General features: G+C 38.9%; 1 protein-coding gene across 5 annotated transcripts in view; it reads right to left on the bottom strand.

Moving 5' to 3' along the window:
- Window positions 1–24,670, bottom strand: part of PARD3 (par-3 family cell polarity regulator) — a 1,150,653-nt gene that overhangs the window by 395,396 nt on the left and 730,587 nt on the right. For all 5 annotated transcript variants that reach the window (XM_053713848.1, XM_053713850.1, XM_053713851.1 and 2 more), the window contains exon 17: window positions 10,788–10,936. In XM_053713848.1, coding sequence (XP_053569823.1) covers window positions 10,788–10,936 — 149 coding nt within the window. The remainder of the gene's footprint in view (window positions 1–10,787; window positions 10,937–24,670) is intronic.

Raw genomic sequence — 24,670 nt, 5'->3', positions numbered from 1 at the left:
CAATCGGTTTTAAAGATATTAATTGAGATATCTTTGTGTAATCCCTGCACCACTGGTTCAGCATACAGAGCTGAAGAGGTCGCATGTGAAAACGAGCAAAGGGGATCGCGTCCGATGCAGCAGTCATAAGACCTAGAATTTCCATGCATAAGGCTACCGAAGGGAACGATTGAGACTGAAGGTTTCGACAAGCTGATATCAATTTTAGACGTCTCTTGTCTGTCAAAGACAGAGTCATGGACACTGAATCTATCTGGAAACCTAAAAAGGTTACCCTTGTCTGAGGAATCAATGAATTTTTCGGTAAATTGATCCTCCAACCATGATCTTGAATTAACAACACAAGTCGATTCGTATGAGATTCTGCTAAATGTGAAGACTGAGCAAGTACCAAGATATCGTCCAAATAAGGAAATACCACAATACCCTGTTCTCTGATTACAGACAGAAGGGCACCAAGAACCTTTGTAAAAATTCTTGGAGCTGTTGCTAGGCCAAACGGCAGAGCCACAAACTGGCAATGCTTGTCTAGGAAAGAGAATCTCAGAAACTGATAGTGATCTGGATGAATCGGAATATGCAGATATGCATCCTGTAAATCTATTGTGGACATATAATGCCCTTGCTGAACAAAAGGCAGGATAGTCCTTATAGTTACCATTTTGAATGTTGGTATCCTTACATAACGATTCAATATTTTTAGATCCAGAACTGGTCTGAAGGAATTCTCCTCCTTTGGTACAATGAAGAGATTTGAATAAAACCCCAGCCCCTGTTCCAGAACTGGAACTGGCATAATTACTCCAGCCAACTCTAGATCTGAGACACATTTCAGAAATGCTTGAGCCTTCGCTGGATTTACTGGGACACGGGAAAGAAAAAATCTCTTTGCAGGAGGCCTTATCTTGAAGCCAATTCTGTACCCTTCTGAAACAATGTTCTGAATCCAAAGATTGTGAACGGAATTGATCCAAATTTCTTTGAAAAATCGTAATCTGCCCCCTACCAGCTGGGCTGGAATGAGGGCCGCACCTTCATGTGGACTTGGGAGCTGGCTTTGGTTTTCTAAAAGGCTTGGATTTATTCCAGACTGGAGATGGTTTCCAAACTGATACCGCTCCTGTGGGTGAAGGATCAGGCTTTTGTTCCTTGTTGTGACGAAAGGAACGAAAACGATTATTAGACCTAAATTTACCTTTAGATTTTTTATCCTGTGGTAAAAAAGTTCCTTTCCCTCCAGTAACAGTTGAGATAATAGAATCCAACTGAGAACCAAATAATTTATTACCCTTTAAAGAAAGGGAAAGCAAAGTTGATTTAGAAGACATATCAGCATTCCAAGTTTTAAGCCATAAAGCTCTTCTAGCTAAAATAGCTAGAGACATATACCTGACATCAACTCTGATATCAAAGATGGCATCACAAATAAAGTTATTAGCATGTTGAAGAAGATTAACAATGCTATGAGAATTATGATCGGTTACTTGTTGCGCTAAAGCTTCTAACCAAAAAGTTGAAGCTGCAGCAACATCCGCTAAAGATATAGCAGGTCTAAGAAGATTACCTGAACATAAGTAAGCTTTTCTTAGAAAGGATTCAATTTTCCTATCTAAAGGATCCTTAAAGTAAGTACTATCTGCCGTAGGAATAGTAGTACGTTTAGCAAGAGTGGAGATAGCCCCATCAACCTTAGGGATTTTGTCCCAAAACTCTAATCTTTCAGATGGCACAGGATATAATTGCTTAAAACGTTTAGAAGGAGTAAATGAATTACCCAAATTATTCCATTCCCTGGAGATTACTTCAGAAATAGCATCAGGGACAAGAAAAACTTCTGGAGTAACTACAGGAGATTTAAAAACCTTATTTAAACGTTTAGATTTAGTATCAAGAGGACCAGAATCCTATATTTCTAATGCAATTAAGACTTCTTTAAGTAAAGAACGAATAAATTCCATTTTGAATAAATAACATAATTTATGTAAGAACTTACCTGATAAATTCATTTCTTTCATATTAACAAGAGTCCATGAGCTAGTGACGTATGGGATATACATTCCTACCAGGAGGGGCAAAGTTTCCCAAACCTTAAAATGCCTATAAATACACCCCTCACCACACCCACAAATCAGTTTAACGAATAGCCAAGAAGTGGGGTGATAAGAAAAAGTGCGAAGCATATAAAATAAGGAATTGGAATAATTGTGCTTTATACAAAAAAATCATAACCACCACAAAAAAGGGTGGGCCTCATGGACTCTTGTTAATATGAAAGAAATGAATTTATCAGGTAAGTTCTTACATAAATTATGTTTTCTTTCATGTAATTAACAAGAGTCCATGAGCTAGTGACGTATGGGATAATGACTACCCAAGATGTGGATCTTTCCACACAAGAGTCACTAGAGAGGGAGGGATAAAATAAAGACAGCCAATTCCTGCTGAAAATAATCCACACCCAAAATAAAGTTTAACAAAAAACATAAGCAGAAGATTCAAACTGAAACCGCTGCCTGAAGAACTTTTCTACCAAAAACTGCTTCAGAAGAAGAAAATACATCAAAATGGTAGAATTTAGTAAAAGTATGCAAAGAAGACCAAGTTGCTGCTTTGCAGATCTGGTCAACCGAAGCTTCATTCCTAAACGCCCAGGAAGTAGATACTGACCTAGTAGAATGAGCTGTAATTCTTTGAGGCGGAGTTTTACCCGACTCAACATAGGCAAGATGAATTAAAGATTTCAACCAAGATGCCAAAGAAATGGCAGAAGCTTTCTGGCCTTTCCTAGAACCGGAAAAGATAACAAATAGACTAGAAGTCTTACGGAAAGATTTCGTAGCTTCAACATAATATTTCAAAGCTCTAACAACATCCAAAGAATGCAATGATTTCTCCTTAGAATTCTTAGGATTAGGACATAATGAAGGAACCACAATTTCTCTACTAATGTTGTTGGAATTCACAACTTTAGGTAAAAATTCAAAAGAAGTTCGCAACACCGCCTTATCCTGATGAAAAATCAGAAAAGGAGACTCACACGAAAGAGCAGATAATTCAGAAACTCTTCTAGCAGAAGAGATGGCCAAAAGGAACAAAACTTTCCAAGAAAGTAATTTAATGTCCAATGAATGCATAGGTTCAAACGGAGGAGCTTGAAGAGCTCCCAGAACCAAATTCAAACTCCAAGGAGGAGAAATTGACTTAATGACAGGTTTTATACGAACCAAAGCTTGTACAAAACAATGAATATCAGGAAGAATAGCAATCTTTCTGTGAAAAAGAACAGAAAGAGCAGAGATTTGTCCTTTCAAAGAACTTGCGGACAAACCCTTATCCAAACCATCCTGAAGAAATTGTAAAATTCTCGGTATTCTAAAAGAATGCCAAGAAAAATGATGAGAAAGACACCATGAAATATAAGTCTTCCAGACTCTATAATATATCTCTCGAGATACAGATTTACGAGCCTGTAACATAGTATTAATCACGGAGTCAGAGAAACCTCTATGACCAAGAATCAAGCGTTCAATCTCCATACCTTTAAATTTAAGGATTTCAGATCCGGATGGAAAAAAGGACCTTGTGACAGAAGGTCTGGTCTTAACGGAAGAGTCCATGGCTGGCAAGATGCCATCCGGACAAGATCCGCATACCAAAACCTGTGAGGCCATGCCGGAGCTATTAGCAGAACAAACGAGCATTCCCTCAGAATCTTGGAGATTACTCTTGGAAGAAGAACTAGAGGCGGAAAGATATAGGCAGGATGATACTTCCAAGGAAGTGATAATGCATCCACTGCCTCCGCCTGAGGATCCCGGGATCTGGACAGATACCTGGGAAGTTTCTTGTTTAGATGAGAGGCCATCAGATCTATCTCTGGGAGCCCCCACAATTGAACAATCTGAAGAAATACCTCTGGGTGAAGAGACCATTCGCCCGGATGCAACGTTTGGCGACTGAGATAATCCGCTTCCCAATTGTCTACACCTGGGATATGAACCGCAGAGATTAGACAGGAGCTGGATTCCGCCCAAACCAAAATTCGAGATACTTCTTTCATAGCCAGAGGACTGTGAGTCCCTCCTTGATGATTGATGTATGCCACAGTTGTGACATTGTCTGTCTGAAAACAAATGAACGATTCTCTCTTCAGAAGAGGCCAAAACTGAAGAGCTCTGAAAATTGCACGGAGTTCCAAAATATTGATCGGTAATCTCACCTCCTGAGATTCCCAAACTCCTTGTGCCGTCAGAGATCCCCACACAGCTCCCCAACCTGTGAGACTTGCATCTGTTGAAATTACAGTCCAGGTCGGAAGAACAAAAGAAGCCCCCTGAATTAAACGATGGTGATTTGTCCACCACGTTAGAGAGTGTCGAACAATCGGTTTTAAAGATATTAATTGAGATATCTTCGTGTAATCCCTGCACCATTGGTTCAGCATACAGAGCTGAAGAGGTCGCATGTGAAAACGAGCAAAGGGGATCGCGTCCGATGCAGCAGTCATAAGACCTAGAATTTCCATGCATAAGGCTACCGAAGGGAATGATTGTGACTGAAGGTTTCGACAAGCTGTAATCAATTTTAGACGTCTCTTGTCTGTTAAAGACAGAGTCATGGACACTGAATCTATCTGGAAACCCAGAAAGGTTACCCTTGTTTGAGGAATCAAAGAACTTTTTGGTAAATTGATCCTCCAACCATGATCTTGAAGAAACAACACAAGTCGATTCGTATGAGACTCTGCTAAATGTAAAGACTGAGCAAGTACCAAGATATCGTCCAAATAAGGAAATACCACAATACCCTGTTCTCTGATTACAGACAGAAGGGCACCGAGAATCTTTGTGAAAATTCTTGGAGCTGTAGCAAGGCCAAACGGTAGAGCCACAAATTGGTAATGCTTGTCTAGAAAAGAGAATCTCAGGAACTGATAATGATCTGGATGAATCGGAATATGCAGATATGCATCCTGTAAATCTATTGTGGACATATAATTCCCTTGCTGAACAAAAGGCAATATAGTCCTTACAGTTACCATCTTGAACGTTGGTATCCTTACATAACGATTCAATAATTTTAGATCCAGAACTGGTCTGAAGGAATTCTCCTTCTTTGGTACAATGAAGAGATTTGAATAAAACCCCATCCCCTGTTCCGGAACTGGAACTGGCATAATTACTCCAGCCAACTCTAGATCTGAAACACAATTCAGAAATGCTTGAGCTTTCACTGGATTTACTGGGACATGGGAAAGAAAAAATCTCTTTGCAGGAGGTCTCATCTTGAAACCAATTCTGTACCCTTCTGAAACAATGTTCTGAATCCAAAGATTGTGAACAGATTTGATCCAAATTTCTTTGAAAAAACGTAACCTGCCCCCTACCAGCTGAACTGGAATGAGGGCCGTACCTTCATGTGAACTTAGAAGCAGGCTTTGCCTTTCTAGCAGGCTTGGATTTATTCCAGACTGGAGATGGTTTCCAAACTGAAACTGCTCCTGAGGACGAAGGATCAGGCTTTTGTTCTTTGTTGAAACGAAAGGAACGAAAACGATTGTTAGCCCTGTTTTTACCTTTAGATTTTTTATCCTGTGGTAAAAAAGTTCCTTTCCCACCAGTAACAGTTGAAATAATAGAATCCAACTGAGAACCAAATAATTTGTTTCCCTGGAAAGAAATGGAAAGTAGAGTTGATTTAGAAGCCATATCAGCATTCCAAGTCTTAAGCCATAAAGCTCTTCTGGCTAAGATAGCCAGAGACATAAATCTAACATCAACTCTAATAATATCAAAAATGGCATCACAGATGAAATTATTAGCATGCTGGAGAAGAATAATAATATCATGAGAATCACGATTTGTTACTTGTTGCGCTAGAGTTTCCAACCAAAAAGTTGAAGCTGCAGCAACATCAGCCAATGATATAGCAGGTCTAAGAAGATTACCTGAACATAGATAAGCTTTTCTTAGAAAAGATTCAATTTTTCTATCTAAAGGATCCTTAAACGAGGTACCATCTGACGTAGGAATGGTAGTACGTTTAGCAAGGGTAGAAATAGCCCCATCAACTTTAGGGATTTTGTCCCAAAATTCTAACCTGTCAGGCGGAACAGGATATAATTGCTTAAAACGTTTAGAAGGAGTAAATGAATTACCCAATTTATCCCATTCCTTAGCAATTACTGCAGAAATAGCATTAGGAACAGGAAAGACTTCTGGAATAACCGCAGGAGCTTTAAAAACCTTATCCAAACGTATAGAATTAGTATCAAGAGGACTAGAATCCTCTATTTCTAAAGCAATTAGTACTTCTTTAAGTAAAGAGCGAATAAATTCCATCTTAAATAAATATGAAGATTTATCAGCATCAATCTCTGAGACAGAATTCTCTGAACTAGAAGAGTCCAAAGAATCAGAATGATGGTGTTCATTTAAAAATTCATCTGTAGAGAGAGAAGATTTAAAAGACTTTTTACGTTTACTAGAAGGAGAAATAACAGACAAAGCCTTCTTTATGGATTCAGAAACAAAATCTCTTATGTTATCAGGAACATTCTGCACCTTAGATGTTGAGGGAACTGCAACAGGCAATGGTACATCACTAAAGGAAATATTATCTGCTTTAACAAGTTTGTCATGACAATTAATACAAACAACAGCTGGAGAAATAGCTACCAAAAGTTTACAGCAGATACACTTAGCTTTGGTAGATCCAGCAGGCAGTGGTTTTCCTGTAGTATCTTCTGGCTCAGATGCAACGTGAGACATCTTGCAATATGTAAGAGAAAAAACAACATATAAAGCAAAATAAATCAAATTCCTTATAAGACAGTTTCAGGAATGGGAAAAAAATGCCAAACATCAAGCTTCTAGCAACCAGAAGCAAATGAAAATGAGACTGAAATAATGTGGAGACAAAAGCGACGCCCATATTTTTTGGCGCCAAATAAGACGCCCACATTATTTGGCGCCTAAATGCTTTTGGCGCCAAAAATGACGCCACATCCGGAACGCCGACATTTTTGGCGCAAAATAACGTCAAAAAATGACGCAACTTCCGGCGACACGTATGACGCCGGAAACGGAAATGAATTTTTGCGCCAAAAAAATCCGCGCCAAAAATGACGCAATAAAATGAAGCATTTTCAGCCCCCGCGAGCCTAACAGCCCACAGGGAAAAAAGTCAAATTTTTGAGGTAAGACAAAATATGATAATTTAAAGCATAATCCCAAATATGAAACTGACTGTCTGGAAATAAGGAAAGTTGAACATTCTGAGTCAAGGCAAATAAATGTTTGAATACATATATTTAGAACTTTATAAATAAAGTGCCCAACCATAGCTTAGAGTGTCACAGAAAATAAGACTTACTTACCCCAGGACACTCATCTACATGTTTGTAGAAAGCCAAACCAGTACTGAAACGAGAATCAGTAGAGGAAATGGTAAATATAAGAGTATATCGTCGATCTGAAAAGGGAGGTAAGAGATGAATCTCTACGACCGATAACAGAGAACCTTATGAAATAGACCCCGTAGAAGGAGATCACTGCATTCAATAGGCAATACTCTCCTCACATCCCTCTGACATTCACTGCACGCTGAGAGGAAAACCGGGCTCCAACTTGCTGCGGAGCGCATATCAACGTAGAATCTAGCACAAACTTACTTCACCACCTCCCTTGGAGGCAAAGTTTGTAAAACTGATTTGTGGGTGTGGTGAGGGGTGTATTTATAGGCATTTTAAGGTTTGGGAAACTTTGCCCCTCCTGGTAGGAATGTATATCCCATACGTCACTAGCTCATGGACTCTTGTTAATTACATGAAAGAAATGAAGATTTATCAGCATCAATCTCTGAAACAGAATCCTCTGAACCAGAGGAATCATTATAAGAATCAGAATGATGATGTTCATTTAAAAATTCATCTGAAAAATGAGACGTTTTAAAAGACCTTTTATGTTTACTAGAAGGAGGAATAACAGACATAGCCTTCTTAATGGATTTAGAAACAAAATCTCTTATGTTAACAGGAACACTGAGTATTAGATGTTGATGTTACAGCAACAGGTAATGTAACATTACTAAAGGAAATATTATCTGCATTAACAAGTTTGTCATGACATTCACTACAAACAACAGCTGGAGGAACAGATACCACAAGTTTACAGCAGATACACGTAACTTTGGTAGATCCAGCACCAGGCAGCGACTTTCCAGAAGTATTTTCTAACTCAGGGTCAATCTGGGACATCTTGCAATATGTAATAGAAAAAACAACATATAAAGCAAAATTGATCAAATTCCTTAAATGACAGTTTCAGGAATGGGAAAAAATGCCAGTGAACAAGCTTCTAGCAACCAGAAGCAATAAATAATGAGACTTAAATAATGTGGAGACAAAAGTGACGCCCATATTTTTTAGCGTCAAAAAAGACGCCCACATTATTTGGCGCCTAAATGCTTTTGGCGACAAAAATGACGCCACATCCGGAACACCGACACTTTTGGCGCAAAAAAACGTCAAAAAAATGATGCAACTTCCGGCGACACGTATGACGCCGGAAACAGAAAATAATTTTTTGCGCCAAAAAAGTCTGCACCAAGAATGACGCAATAAAATGAAGCATTTTCAGCCCCCGCGAGCCTAACAGCCCACAGGGAAAAAAGTCAAATTTTTAAGGTAAGAAAAAAATGATTTATTCATATGCATTATCCCAAATATGAAACTGACTGTCTGCAATAAGGAACGTTGAACATCCTGAGTTAAGGCAAATAAATGTTTGAACACATATATTTAGAACTTTATATAAAAGTGCCCAACCATAGCTTAGAGTGTCACAGAAAATAAGACTTACTTACCCCAGGACACTCATCTACATGTAGTAGAAAGCCAAACCAGTACTGAAACGAGAATCAGTAGAGGTAATGGTATATATAAGAGTATATCGTCGATCTGAAAAGGGAGGTAAGAGATGAATCTCTACGACCGATAACAGAGAACCTATGAAATAGACCCCGTAGAAGGAGATCATTGCATTCAAATAGGCAATACTCTCCTCACATCCCTCTGACATTCACTGCACGCTGAGAGGAAAACCGGGCTCCAACTTGCTGCGGAGCGCATATCAACGTAGAATCTAGCACAAACTTACTTCACCACCTCCATAGGAGGCAAAGTTTGTAAAACTGATTTGTGGGTGTGGTGAGGGGTGTATTTATAGGCATTTTGAGGTTTGGGAAACTTTGCCCCTCCTGGTAGGAATGTATATCCCATACGTCACTAGCTCATGGACTCTTGCTAATTACATGAAAGAAATGTCTATTTATAACAGTGATGTCAGAGTCTTTCATATGAGCTTATTGCATCTAACTCACAGACATACATTTCCTGTTAATTCCCAAATTAAAATACTTTTAATATCTTGTGCAAAAAATAAATGAGGAAGAGAGAGAGAGAGATCTTTCATATGTTAGATAGAAATGGATTATGTTTAAAGTCCCATTAATTAAAATGGTCAAAGCTCTTTAATCCTTTGGCTGCCAGAGGTGTCTGCAAAATATATCAAATATCTAGATGTATATAGACTAAAAGGGCGCCTCTACTATAAAAAGTCGATATGACCAACTTGAAATGAAAGTCCAGTCTTGGCAAGGAGAAAAAGGAACACAAAAGACACAGGGAATCCTTTGTGTTTCTTCCAACGTGAGGCAGCTCTTCTCATCTAAGAATATGGATCTAAAGTAGACACCTGTATAAAAAAGCACAACGAAAAAGGTCCCTCCTTGTGTATATTACAACAGTATTGTACACAAGGAGGGACCAGGGCAGGTACTCACAAAGGTGAAAGCACTCCTTTATGCTTATAGACGCATATTGAGAAATCAGTGTCTCGGCTCACTGACACCACAACCGCAAACCTCCTCCACACACTGCTAAGGATAACTTCAGTCTCGGTTCTGTCTGGCTATGGCCACTTGCACAGCAATCTCCTGAAAGATGTACGTTAGCCTAAAAAAAAAATCACCCCATGGAACTTCCTATATTAATAGTGAGGTTTTAAAATAAAACAGATAAAAATAACATTAAAAACTGATATTTGAGGCAGAAGTCCAGCACATGCAACAAGTTTTTGGCCCTCCGGCCGTATCATAAGACCTAATGAACCAAGACTGAAGTTATCCTTCTCAGCAGTGAATGGAGGAGGTTGGCGGTCATGGTGTCAGTGATCTGAGACACTGTGATTTCTCAGTATGCGTCAATCACCTTTATGAGTACCTTGGTTGTTGCGTGTTTTTGCGCAACAAACTGTTGTGATATACACAAGGAGGCGCCTTTTCTTTGTGCTTTGTTACACAGGTGTCGGTTCAAATATGATTCATTGTTGCATTCAAAACAATGATCTTATAGAACCAATACATTTGCAAATAAATCATACAAATATATTTTTAAGTCATCTTTTCAGTTGAACGGTTACTGCAGTTCTATTGTTTCCTATGTAAGAGTCACAGAAGAGGTAAGTGTTATGGACCATAAATCTAAATATGTGTGAAAGGGTGGGACCTCATCTCCTCCTACCTTTATTTTTATATCCCTCTTCCCTCTCCTTTCCAAAACCAAAATACAACACCCCCAAAGGTGGCATGGCCCAAGTTGCCATTACTCACTACAAAATTAGTTTCATTTTTTTCTTAACAAACTAGGTTAAGAACAATTTGGTCTGAAATAAACAAATCTTGCCAGAATAGCATTAGGAACGACAGTAAATAACCCCATGTTGTACCTAAGTCCATGCTTTTGGATTTTCTGGTTTTCACAAAATCTATTTGGCTGGCGTCTCCAAATTGCTTTGTACGTTTTTCTGACATGCTTTGGCGTCCAAATCCTTCTCTTTGGAAAGCAAGCGATGGATCAACATCTGGACTCAAAGTGCTGTAAGCGAAAAAACACAGAATTACACCCTGATCAGTATCTTATGTAACAATAGTTTCAACTTGAAAGGAGCTTCAAGTCCTCAAATAACTGTAAAAAAACAGTAATTAGTGAATTATACTTTCAGCCTACGTATGATCTTTTTACAGAAAGGAATTAATTGTGTTTACTCATTTGTAAAGTTAAATTTTAAATTATACGATTCGAACACAGAAGATTACGTTGATACTGAGTGTTAATAAGTGCACTATTTTCTGCATACAAGAGGAAATTACACATTTGCTAAGAATTCTATGGAGCAAGCTGAATAGGTATCATACATTGCTTAATGCCCAGAAAATGTTGGTGTTTAACACAAAGCAACAATTAGAAAATAGCAAATTGAGTAATAACACTACCAAGCAAATAAATTAAACAACGTGGAAAAAGCAACAAAAAACCTGTCTCCCCTTTACTCCATTAATACCCAAGGAAACACATACTGCTCAATATCATGATCCTCAAGTTACGGAATAACTTTGTATAAGCTAACCCGATAAAAATGTATGTACAATTAAGCCAATATATATCAGGGAAATAATACACATACATATCTAGTGCATATCTGAAGATTAAAGTTCTTACCTCAACAACAGTCATTTAATGAAAAAAAATGCATGACGCAAAGGGGTTAAAAACACAGACAGTACCGCTCGTGGGCAGAGCACTGCTATTTTCTAGCGGAAACTAACAGTCACCCAATCAGCAGCTATAGTTACACAGCTGGTGATTGGGTCATAGGCAGCTTCTGCTCAAGACCAGCATTGGGCATAGCTGGTGTCAACATTAAATGTTTGAACAAATCTATTTCTTTCCATTATTAAGGCCCTTTAAATTTATATATAACAATTTATATAAGAACTTACCTGATAAATTAATTTCATAATGGAAAGAGTCCATGAGCTAGTGACATATGGGATATACATTCCTACCAGGAGGGGGCAAAGTTTCCCAAACCTCAAAATGCCTATAAATACATCTCCCACCACACTCATACCACACTCATACCTTAGTTCAACTTATAGCCAAGTAGTGAGGTGTAAAAAGGATTAAAAAAGCATACAAAAAAAAGAGGAACTGGAAAATAATATTGTGCTTTTATACAAAAATAAATAAATATATATAACCACCAAAAAACAGGGTGGGACTCATGGACTCTTGCCATTATGAAAGAAATGAATTTATCAGGTAAGTTCTTACATAAATTATGTTTTCTTTCATGTAAATGGGTATATTAGAAGGAAATGGGTGGGCCCAGCACTAGTAATTACACAAATACAGAGGTAGCAGCACTCCAAAAAGATAGGATAAAACCAGGATCTTTATTCTTACAAAGTTAAAACAGCAAACAAAAAATACATGTAGTGCAGCACAGCACATAAGCAAAAAAAAGTTCACAGGAAAGGGGAGCGGAGTCCTAACATGTTTCGTGCTGTTCAACACTTAATCATAGGATGATTCCCCACCTGTGTGGTGCACCATTTTTGACTGGTTTCTGACCAATCAGAATATCAACGGCTGTACACACCCTCAAAAGAAAGCACTCAGGTGTGAATGGTGCAGCACAAAGGAAAAAAGAATAATGTTACAAACGCAGGATAACAATGGATAAAAAACATATGTATGTGAGTAAAAACAATTTCATATAAAAATGAAAAAACATTGTTGTTAGCTTCTATTATTGAACTTTAAATGAAAGTTCAGATTCAAGAAACTTTTATAAATATTTGAATTTAACACACATATAATAAATGTGTCAATAATAGGTGAATTTGTTTGCATAATTCTACAAATAGCCTCACTCTACTTATCAATTCATGTTATTTTTTTTGGACTGATTTGACATAATTTAGTCCAATAATACAAATTAATAAAGTTTAATATTAAATAATTGGAGGTACAATTAATTTTCACAATCTCAGAAATTCTCAAACAATTCTGAAGAAAGGACTGCATTTTTTATGTATATGTTTTCACATTAACATAGCTTTGATGTATGGGTTATATTCTGCAATCCTCCTTTTATAATTCCCCTTTACCTTTGGACAACAGGCCCTATTGTATCATCTGGGTTTCCTGTAATTGACAGGCAATGACCATACTGATGTGTCTGACATATATAATCTTTGACAATTTAATATGTAGTACATCGGACACAGGAAAATGAGTCAGTTTTCTAAATGTGAAGTTTCTCCCTCCTTTCTTCAGAATTGTTTGAGAATTTCTGAGATTGTGAAAATTAATTGTACATCCAATTATTTAATATTAATCTTTATTGTATTTATTTGTATTATTGGACTAAATTATGTCAAATCAGTCCAAAAAAATAGCATGAATTTATAAGTAGAGTGAGGCTATTTGTAGAATTATGCAAACAAATTCACCTATTATTGACACATTTATTATATGTGTGTTAAATTCAAATATTTAGAAAAGTTTCTTGAATCTGAACTTTCATTTAAAGTTCAATAATAGAAGCTAACAACAATGTTTTTTCATTTTTATATGAAATTGTTTTTACTCACATACATATGTTTTTTTATCCATTGTTATCCTGCGTTTGTAACATTCTTTTTTCCTTTGTGCTGCACCATTCACACCTGAGTGCTTTCTTTTGAGGGTGTGTACAGCCCTTGATATTCTGATTGGTCAGAAACCAGTCAAATGGTGTACCACACAGGTGGGGAATCATCCTATGATTAAGTGCTGAACAGCACGAAACATGTTAGGACTCCGCTCCCCTTTCCTGTGAACTTTTTTTTGCTTATGTGCTGTGCTGTGCTGCACTACATGTATTTTTTGTTTGCTGTTTTAACTTTGTAAGAATAAAGATCCTGGTTTTATCCTATCTTTTTGGAGTGCTGCTACCTCTGTATTTGTATTCTGCCAAGTCTACTCAACTTTCTCCAGCTGGCACCCCGCCATGAGTGCATTCACATTGACCGATTTTTGAGGGCTACAATTGGACAGCTACCTACACACCTCCTGGCTGTAGCTACGTCACCATCTGTATACTGCTAGTAATAACACCTACAGCTCACTTAGATAGGTTGCCTAGTCAGCCTACAATGTGTCAGTTAAGTGGATAAAAGAAGTGAGCGCCAATAGGCAGAGGTGAAAGTATATGGTGTTACAGTTTTATTGTACACAATGATATATATCACAAACATGATATAAAACGAGATTTAAAACATATTAAAAATCATGGATCCATGAATACAGATAGTAAATATAAATGTCATATGTAAGTACATAAAAAATAGAAGATAGAAATATATTCACAAATGTTTTAAAACCACAACATTTTTGGACACGTATATCATACCTAAACCATTGGGACTATCCTATTCACTGGGATTTTCTAATTGGACTGTTTGCAAACATTCTTATCTGGGACACTTACCTCAAGAAACATTATTTAATAGCAATTCTTCTTTCAACAATGTCGTGGTTTTAAAACATTTGTGAATATATTTCTATCTTTTATGTACTTACATATGACATTTATATTTACTATCTGTATTCATGGATCCATGATTTTTAATATGTTTTAAATTTATTTTTGTATCTTGTTTGTGATATATATCATTGTGTACAATACAACTGTAACACCATATACTCTCACCTCTGCCTATTGGCGCTCACTTCTTTTATCCACTTTCATGTAAATGGCAAGAGTCCTCGAGCTAGTGACATCTGGGATAAAATACCTAAGATGTGTAAGTCCACAGAAGAGTCACTAGAGTGGGAGGGATAAAATAAAAACAGCTATTTCTGCTGAGAAATTGAATAAAAAAAATAAGTTCTTCTTATAAACAGAAGAATTAAACTGAGACAGCTGCCTGCAGAGGTTTTCTACCAAAGACTGCTTCAGAAGAAGCAAATACATTGAAATGGTAACATTTAGTAAATGTATGCAAAGAAGACCAAGTTGCTGCTATGAAAATCTGAACAACTGAAGCTTCATTCTTAAAAGCCCAAGAAGTGGCAACTGATCTAGTAGAATGAGATTTATTCTCTGAGGTGGAACAAAAAACAATACTTTTCAAGAAAGTAGTTTAATATACAAAGAATGCATAGGCTCAAAAGAAGGAGCCTGCAAAACCAAATTAAGACTCCATGGAGGAGAAATAGACTTTAATAACAGGCTTGATACGGACCAAAGCCTGAACAAAACAGTGAATATCAGGAAGTTTAACAACCTTTCTATGAAATAAAACAGAAAGGACAGAGATTTGTCCCTTCAAAGTACTTGCAGACAAACCTTTATCCAAACCGTCATGAAGAAACCGTTAAATTCTAGGAATTTTAAAAGAATGCCAACAGAATTTATGAGAAAAACACCATGAAATATATGTTTTTCAAAACCTGATAATAAATCTTCCTTGAAACAGACTTACGAGCCTGCAACATAGTATTAATCACGGAGTCAGAGAAACCTCTATGACTAAGCACTAAACGTTCAGTTTCCATACCTTCAAATTTAGTGATTTGAGATCCTGATGAAAAAACGGCCCTTGAGACAGAAGGTCTGGCCTTAAAGGAAGTGAACAAGGTTGGCAACTGGACATCCGGACAAGATCTGCATACCAAAACCTGTGAGCCCATGCTGGTGCTATCAGAAACACATGCCATTGTTCCATTATGATCTTGGATCAGGCGGAAAAATATAAGCAAGTTGGTAAGACCAAGGAACTGCTAACGCATCCACCATCTCCGCCTGAGGATCCCTGGACCTGGAAAAGTATCTGGGAAGTTTCCTGATTAGATGGGAAACCAACAGATCTATTTCTGGAAGACCCCACATCTGTACAATCTGAAAAAACACATTTGGATCGAGAGACCACTCCCCCATATGTAAAGTCTGACTCCTGAGATAATCTGCTTCCCAATTGTCTACACCTGGGATATGAATCGCAGAAATTAGACAGGAGTTGGATTCTGCCCAAGAAAGGACTGCGAGTCCCTCTCTGATGACTGACACATGCCACAGTTGTGATATTGTTTGTCTGAAAGCGAATGAAAAGTTCTCTCTTTAAAAAAGGCCAAGCCTAAAGAGTTCTAAAATATTGATTGGTAACCTCGCCTCTAGAGGATTCCAAACCCCTTGTGCTGTCAGAGACCCCCAGACAGCATCCCAACCGGAAAGACTTGCATCTGTTGAGACTACAGTCCAGGAAGGACGAACAAAAGAGGCCCCTTGCACAATACGATGATGGTCTAACCACCAAGTCAGAGAGAGTTGAATGCTGGGATTTAAGAATATCAGTTGTTATATCCGAGTATAATCCCTGCACCATTGATTCAACATGCAAAGCTGCAGAGGTCTCAAAAGAAAACAAGCTAAGGGGATTGCATCTGATGCTGCAATCATGAGACCTAAAACTTTCATGCACATAGCCACTGAAGGGAATGATCGAGACTGAAGGTTTTAACAGGCTGAAACCAATTTCATTTGTCTCTTGTCTGTTAAAGATAGTCAGACACTGAATCTATCTGGAAACCTAAAAAGGTAACCCTTGTCTGAGGAATCAAGAAACTCTTGGGTAAATTGATCCTCCAACTATGTCTTTGAAGAAACAACATTTGTGTGAGATTCTGTTAAATGAAAAGATTGAGCCAGTACCAAGATATCGTCCAAATAAGGAAACACTGCAACACCCTGCTCTCTGATTACAGATAGAAGGGCACCGAGAACCTTTGAAAAGATTCTTAGAGCTGTCGCTAGATCAAATGGAAGAGCGACAAATTGGTAATGCTTGTCTAGATAAGAGAATCTCAGAAACCGATAATAATTTGGATGAATCGGAATATGAAGATAAGCGTCCTGTAAGTCTATTGTGGACATGTAATGACCTTGCTGAACAAAAGGTAGAATAAACCTTATAGTCACCATCTTGAAAGTTGGGACCCTTACAAAATGATTAAAAAAACGTCAGATACAGAACTGGTCTGAATGAATTTCCTTTCTTTGGGACAATGAATAGATTCAAATAAAAACCCAAACCCTGTTCCTGAAGCAGAACTGGTATAATTACCCCTGAAAGCTCTAGATCTGAAACATACTTCAGAAAAGCCTGAGCTTTCACAGGATTTTTTGGAACGTGAGAGATAAAGAATCATCTCACAGGAGGTCTAACTCTGAAAACTATTCAATACCCTTGAGAGACAATGCTCTGAATCCACTGATTTTAAACAGAAACTGCCCAAATGTCTTGAAATAATTTCAATCTGCCCCCACCAGCTGAACTGGATTGAGGTTTTGGTTTCTTAAAAGGTTTGGATTTATTCCAACTTGAAGATGGCTTCCAATTGGAACCAGATTCTTTAGGGGAAGGAGTGGTTTTTTATTCTCTATTCTGACGAAAAGAACGAAAATGATTAGAAGCTTTAGATTTACCCTTAGATTTTTTTTATCTTGAGGAAAAATACTCCCTTCCCCCAGTGATAGTGGAAATAAAAGAATCCAACTAAGAACAAAAATAATGACCCTGGAAAGATAGAGATAATAATCTAGACTTAGATACCATGTCAGCATTCCAAGATTTAAGCCATAAGGCTCTTCTAGCTAAAATAGCTAAAGACATAGATTTAACATCAATCTTGATGATATAAAAAATAGCATCACATATAAATTGATTAGCATCTTGAAGCAAACAAATAATGCTAGACAAATAAGGATCTGCTTCCTGATGTGCTAGGCTATCCAACCAAAAAAAGTTGATGCAGCTGCAACATCAGCCATAAAAATGGCAGGCCTGAGAATATAGCCAGAATGCAAATAAGCTTTCCTATCTAAAGGTTCCTTAAAAGAAGTACTATCTTCCATAGCAATAGTAGTACGTTTGGCAAGAGTAGAAATAGCCCCATCAACCTTTTTCCCAAAACTAGCCACTGGTAAAGGATATAGCTTCTTGAACCTAGAAGAAGGATTAAAAGAAGCACCAGGCTTAGATCATTCCTTAGCAATCACATCAGAAACAGCATCTGGAACAGGAAAAACCTCAGAAGTAATCACAGAGGGTTTAAAAACAGAATGTAAACGCTTACTGGATTTGTTGTCAAGAGGATCAGACTCTTCAATATTCAAAGTAACCAATACTTCTTTCAATAAAGAACAAACATATTCAATCTTAAAAAGATACTAAGATTTATCAATTTCAATGTCTGAAGTAGGATCTTCTGAACCAGAGAGATCCTCTTCAGAGGAGGATATTTCAGTATGTTGTTGGTCATTACAAATTTCATCAGATTTATGAGAAGTTTTAAAAGACATTTTACTTTTATTAGAAGGAGGAATAGCAGACATAGCCTTCTGTATTGCATCAGCAATATAACTGTGTTCAGGCAGCATGGTTCCTACAGTAGCTTCTGAGGCAGGGTCAGACAGACATCTTTGCAAAAATGTAAAAGAAAAAATAGCATTTAAACAATATCCAATTGACTTATATAGCAGTTTCAGGAATGGGAAAAAATGCATATGCTAAATAGGCAGAAAAGCAAACAGCATAGCCCTCTAGAATATAAAGAGAGCAAAAGCATAAAGAAAGTGGGGGTAAAATAACAAATAATTGGCGGCAAGTATGATGCAGAACGCAAATAGTAATGAAACATTTTTTGGCGCCAACCAACATCTGGAAATGACGCAACTCGGGTCATAACAAGTGCGACTACGCGCCAAACAACCTAACGTCATCAAAGACGGAGGAAATTACAAAGCTTCACCGCCACTGTAGATGAAAATTCCCGAAAAATGACGCAATAAATAGCATTATTACGCCCTCGCAAGCGTAGTTTGCCCACGTAAATAAGGAAAAGCAAGTCGATTGGAAAAAAGACTAAACCCTAGGTAAAAAATAACTTCCTAAAACATGATTCCCATATTGAAACTTAGACTGCAAAGGGAGATGCACATAGAACTGACTCATGGCAAATATAAGTAAAACAAAATTTATGCTTACCTGATAAATTTATTTCTCTTGTGGTGTATCCAGTCCACGGGTTCATCCATTACTTGTGGGATATTCTCCTTCCCAACAGGAAGCTGCAAGAGGACACCCACAGCAGAGCTGTCTATATAGCCCCTCCCCTAACTGCCACCCCCAGTCATTCGACCGAAGACAAGCAAGAAAAAAAAAGGAGAAACTATAGGGTGCAGTGGTGACTGTAGTTTAAAAATAAAAAACACCTGCCTTAAAATGACAGGGCGGGCCGTGGACTGGATACACCACAAGAGAAATAAATTTATCCGGTAAGCATAAATTTTGTTTTCTCTTGTAAAGGTGTATCCAGTCCACGGGTTCATCCATTACTTGTGGGAGACCAATACCAAAGCTTTAGGACACGGATGAAGGGAGGGACAAGGCAGGAATTTAAACGGAAGACACCACTGCCTGTAAGACCTTTCTCCAAAAATAGCCTCTGAAGAAGCAAAAGTATCAAATTTATAGAATTTAGAAAAAGTATGAAGCGAAGACCAAGTCGCCGCCTTACAAATCTGTTCCACAGAGGCCTCATGTTTAAAAGCCCATGTGGAAGCTACTGCTCTAGTAGAATGAGCTGTAATTCTTTCAGGAGGCTGCTGGCCAGCAGTCTCATAAGCTAAGCGTATTATACTTCTTAGCCAAAAAGAAAGAGAAGTTGCCGAAGCCTTTTGGCTTCTCCTCTGTCCAGAGTAGACAACAAACAAAGCAGATGTTTGACGAAAATCCTTCGTAGCTTGTAAATAAAACTTTAAAGCACGAACCACATCAAGATTGTGTAATAGACGTTCCTTCTTTGAAGAAGGATTAGGACATAGAGAAGGAACAACAATCTCCTGATTGATATTCTTATTAGATACCACCTTAGGAAGAAACCCAGGTTTGGTACATAACACTACCTTATCTGCATGGAAAATCAGATAAGGGGAATCACATTGTAAAGCAGATAACTCCGAAACTCTTCGAGCCGAGGAGATAGCTACTAAAAACAGAACTTTCCAAGATATAAGCTAATATCCATGGAATGCAAAGGTTCAAACGGAACCCCTTGAAGAACTTTAAGAACCAAATTTAAACTCCATGGCGGAGCAACAGGTTTAAACACAGGCTTGATCCTAATTAAAGCCTGACAAAACGCCTGAACGTCTGGAGCCTCAGCCAGACTTTTGTGCAAAAGAATAGACAGAGCAGAAATCTGTCCCTTTAAGGAACTAGCTGACAAACCCTTCTCCAATCCTTCTTGGAGAAAAGATAATATCCTAGGAATCCTGACCTTACTCCATGAGTAACCATTGGATTCACACAGATGAGGATATTTACACCATATCTTATGATAGATTTTCCTGGTGACAGGCTTTCGAGCCTGAATTAAGGTATCAATGACCGATTCGGAAAAACCACGCTTTGATAGAATCAAGCGTACAATCTCCAAGCAGTCAGACGTAGAGAAATTAGATTTGGATGTTTGAAGGGACCTTGAAGTAGAAGGTCCTGCCTTAGCGGCAGAGTCCATGGTGGAAAGGATGACATGTCCACCAGATCTGCATACCAAGTCCTGCGTGGCCACGCAGGGGCTATCAAGATCACCAAAGCTCTCTCCTTCTTGATCTTGGCAATCAGACGAGGGAGCAGAGGAAACGGTGGAAACACATAAGCCAGACTGAAGGACCAGGGCGCTGCTAGAGCCTCTATCAGCGCTGCCTTGGGATCCCTGGACCTGGACCCGTAACAAGGAAGCTTGGCGTTCTGACGAGACGCCATGAGATCCAGTTCTGGTTTGCCCCAAAGTTGGATCAACTGGGAAAATAGCTCCGGATGGAGCTCCCACTCCCCCGGATGAAAAGTATGCCGACTTAGAAAATCCGCCTCCCAGTTCTCTACTCCTGGGATATGGATAGCTGAGAGATGGCAAAAGTGAACCTCTGCCCATAGAATTATCTTTGAAACCTCCAACATTGCCAGGGGGCTCCTTGTTCCCCCCTGATGGTTGATATAGGCTACAGTCGTGATGTTGTCCGACTGAAATCTGATGAACCTGACCGCAGCTAGCTGAGGCCAAGCATGAAGAGCATTGAATATCGCTCTTAGTTCCAGAATGTTTATTGGAAGGAGGACCTCCTTCTGAGTCCACGAACCCTGAGCCTTCAGGGAGTTCCAGACTGCACCCCAGCCCAGAAGGCTGGCATCTGTCGTTACTATAGTCCATTCTGGCCTGCGGAAACTCATTCCCTTAGACAGATAGACCCGAGATAGCCACCAGAGAAGAGAATCCCTGGTCTCTTGATCCAGATTTAGTAGAGGGGACAAATCTGTGTAATCCCCATTCCACTGATTGAGCATGCAAAGTTGCAGTGGTCTGAGATGTAGGCGGGCAAACAGAACTATGTCCATTGCCGCTACCATTAATCCGATTATCTCCATACACTGAGCCACTGACGGACGAGAAATGGAATAAAGAGCACGACAGGAAGTTAGAAGTTTTGACAACCTGACCTCTGTCAGATAAATCTTCATTTCTACTGAATCTATCAGAGTTCCTAGGAAGGAAACTCTTGTGAGAGAGAACTCTTTCCTTCATTCACCTTCCACCCGTGAGACCTTAGGAATGCCAGAACAATGTCCGTATGGGACCTGGCGATATGAAAAGTTGACGCCTGTATCAGGATGTCGTCTAGGTAAGGGGCTACTGCTATACCCCGCTGTCTTAGAACCGCCAGAAGGGACCCTTGAACCTTCGTAAAGATTCTTGGTGCCGTGGCTAACCCGAAGGGAAGAGCCACAAACTGGTAATGCCTGTCTAGGAAGGCGAACCTGAGAAACTGATGATGATCCCTGTGTATCGGAATATGTAGATAAGCATCCTGTAAATCCACGGTAGTCATATATTGACCCTCCTGGATCATAGGTAGGATGGTTTGAATAGTCTCCATCTTGAAGGATGGGACCCTGAGAAATTTGTTTAGGATCTTGAGATCCAAGATTGGTCTGAAAGTTCCCTCTTTCTTGGGAACTATAAACAGATTTGAATAGAAGCCCTGCCCCTGTTCCTCCTTTGGAACTGGGTGGATCACTCCCATAACTAGTAGGTCTTGAACGCAATGTAAGAATGCCTCTCTCTTTATCTGGTTTGCAGATAATTGTGAGAGATGAAATCTCCCCTTAGGAGATGAAGCTTTGAAATCCAGAAGATATCCCTGGGAAACAATCTCCAGAGCCCAGCGATCCTGGACGTCTCTTGCCCAAGCCTGGGCGAAGAGAGAAAGTCTGCCCCCCACTAGATCCGGTCCCGGATCGGGGGCTATTCCTTCATGCTGTCTTAGAGGCAGCAGCAGGCTTTTTGGCCTGTTTCCCCTTGTTCCAAGCCTGGTTAGGTCTCCAGACTGGCTTGGACTGGGCAAAATTTCCCTCTTGCTTTGTAGAAGAGGAAGATGAAGCTGCGCCACTCTTGAAGTTTCGAAAGGAACGAAAATTAGTCTGTTTGGTCCTTAACTTGTTGGACCTATCCTGGGGAAGGGCGTGGCCTTTTCCTCCAGTAATATCAGAAATGATCTTCTTCAGTCCAGGCCCAAATAGGGTCTGCCCTTTGAAGGTGATCTTGAGAAGTTTAGACTTTGAAGTGACATCAGCCGACCAGGATTTAAGCCATAGCGCCCTACATGCCTGAATGGCAAAACCTGAATTTTTAGCCATTAGCTTAGTTAAATGAAAAACGGTGTCAGAAATAAATGAATTGGCTAACTTAAGAGCTTTAAGCCTGTCAAGGATATCATCCAATGGGGTCTCTACCTGTAAAGCCTCCTCCAGAGACTCGAACCAGAAAGCCGCTGCAGCTGTGACTGGGGCAACGCATGCAAGAGGCTGGAGAATAAAACCTTGTTGTATAAAGATTTTCTTAAGGAAACCCTCTAATTTCTTATCCATAGGATCTAGGAAAGCACAACTGTCCTCGACAGGAAAAGTTGTACGCTTAGCTAGGGTAGAGACTGCTCCCTCCACCTTAGGGACCGTCTGCCACGAGTCCCGTGTAGCGGCATCTATAGGAAACATTTTCTTAAAAGCAGGAGGGGGAGAGAACGGCACACCTGGTCTATCCCATTCCTTAGTAATAATTTCTGAAAACCTCTTAGGGATTGGAAAAACAGTGTAAACAGGCACTGCAAAGTATTTGTCCATTTTACACAATTTCTCTGGGACTACAATGGTGTCACAGTCATCCAGAGTCGCTAAAACCTCCCTGAGCAATACGCGGAGGTGTTCAAGCTTAAATTTAAATGCTGTCATTTCAGAGTCAGACTGAAGTAACGCCTTCCCTGAATCAGAAATGTCACCCACAGATAGAAGCTCTCCTGCTTCGGCTTCTGTACATTGTGAGGGTACATCAGACATAGCTACTAAAGCGTCAGAAAGCTCTGTATTTGTTTTAGCCCCAGAGCTGTCTCGCTTTCCTTGTAACCCTGGCAGTTTGGACAATACCTCTGTGAGGGTATGATTCATAACTACCGCCATGTCTTGTAAGGTAAACGCATTGGACGCGCTAGATGTACTTGGCGTCCCTTGAGCGGGAGTTATAGGTTCTGACACGTGGGGAGAGCTAGATGGCATAACCTCCCTTTTGTCAGTCTCAGAAACCTCAGGTGATAAATCTTTAAAACTTATAGAAAGGTCACTGCATTTGGTAAACATTCTAAGAGGGGGTTCCACAATGGCTTCTAAACATAATGAACAAGGAGTTTCCTCTATGTCAGACATGTTTAACAGACTAGTAATGAGACCAGCAAGCTTGGAAAACACTTTAATAAATGTGAAAAAAGCAATAATAAAAAACGGTACTGTGCCTTTAAGAGAAACAAACTACCACATAAACTGCAAAACAGTGAAAAAAAGTAGTAAACTCTACAAAATTTTTACAGTGTGTATAAGGGACTAAAACAGCATTGCACCCACTTGCAAATGGATGATTAACCCCTCAGACCCAAAAACGAATTAGAAAAACATTAAATCTGTTAACAAACAGTCAAACACAGAGAGATCATTCTCTTATGGTACTAAAGAAACAAGAATGCTTGTAGAAGAGATAGTGTTCATAAAAAATGTAAATCCTATTTTAACTATATCACCTAACTGGATATCAGGCTCTTGCTAGCATCTTGAGTCTAGATTATACTTAGACATCATGTAATCAAACATTTAAGGCCAAAGTAACAAGTTCCTTGCTTATATCATCTTGTAACTCCATGCAGATCTGTAACTTAAAAGTGGCATGGAAACCCAAGATATTTTTTCATGATTCAAATACAGCATACAATTTTACACAACTTTCTAATTTACTTCTATTATCAAATTTATTTCATTCTCTTTGAATCCTTTGCTGAAGGAGCTAGTTTAACATATTGGCAAGCCAATACCAACAGGCAAATAAGTGCCGCCACCAATCAGCAGTAAGCTCCCTGCTCCTTAGCCTACCTAGGTATGCTTTTCAACAAAGGATACCAAAAGAACAAAGCAAATTAGAAAGATGTTTAAAATTGTATGCTCTGTATGAATCAAACGGGAATGTATGAGTTTCATGTCCATTAACTCTGTTCAGTTGCATATGTTGTAGCCATTCTTGGTTTCCCCAAGATATAAATGCTACAAAAAGCAAAAAAGCTGCACTCGGGAGGCACTTAGAAAACGTAAACATTTTAAAATTGATAAGTTTAAAACATGGGCA

Source organism: Bombina bombina, chromosome 5, assembly GCF_027579735.1.
Source record: "Bombina bombina isolate aBomBom1 chromosome 5, aBomBom1.pri, whole genome shotgun sequence".
In the NCBI taxonomy this organism is placed as follows: domain Eukaryota; kingdom Metazoa; phylum Chordata; class Amphibia; order Anura; family Bombinatoridae; genus Bombina; species Bombina bombina.
This window is presented reverse-complemented; position numbering and strand designations above follow the sequence as displayed.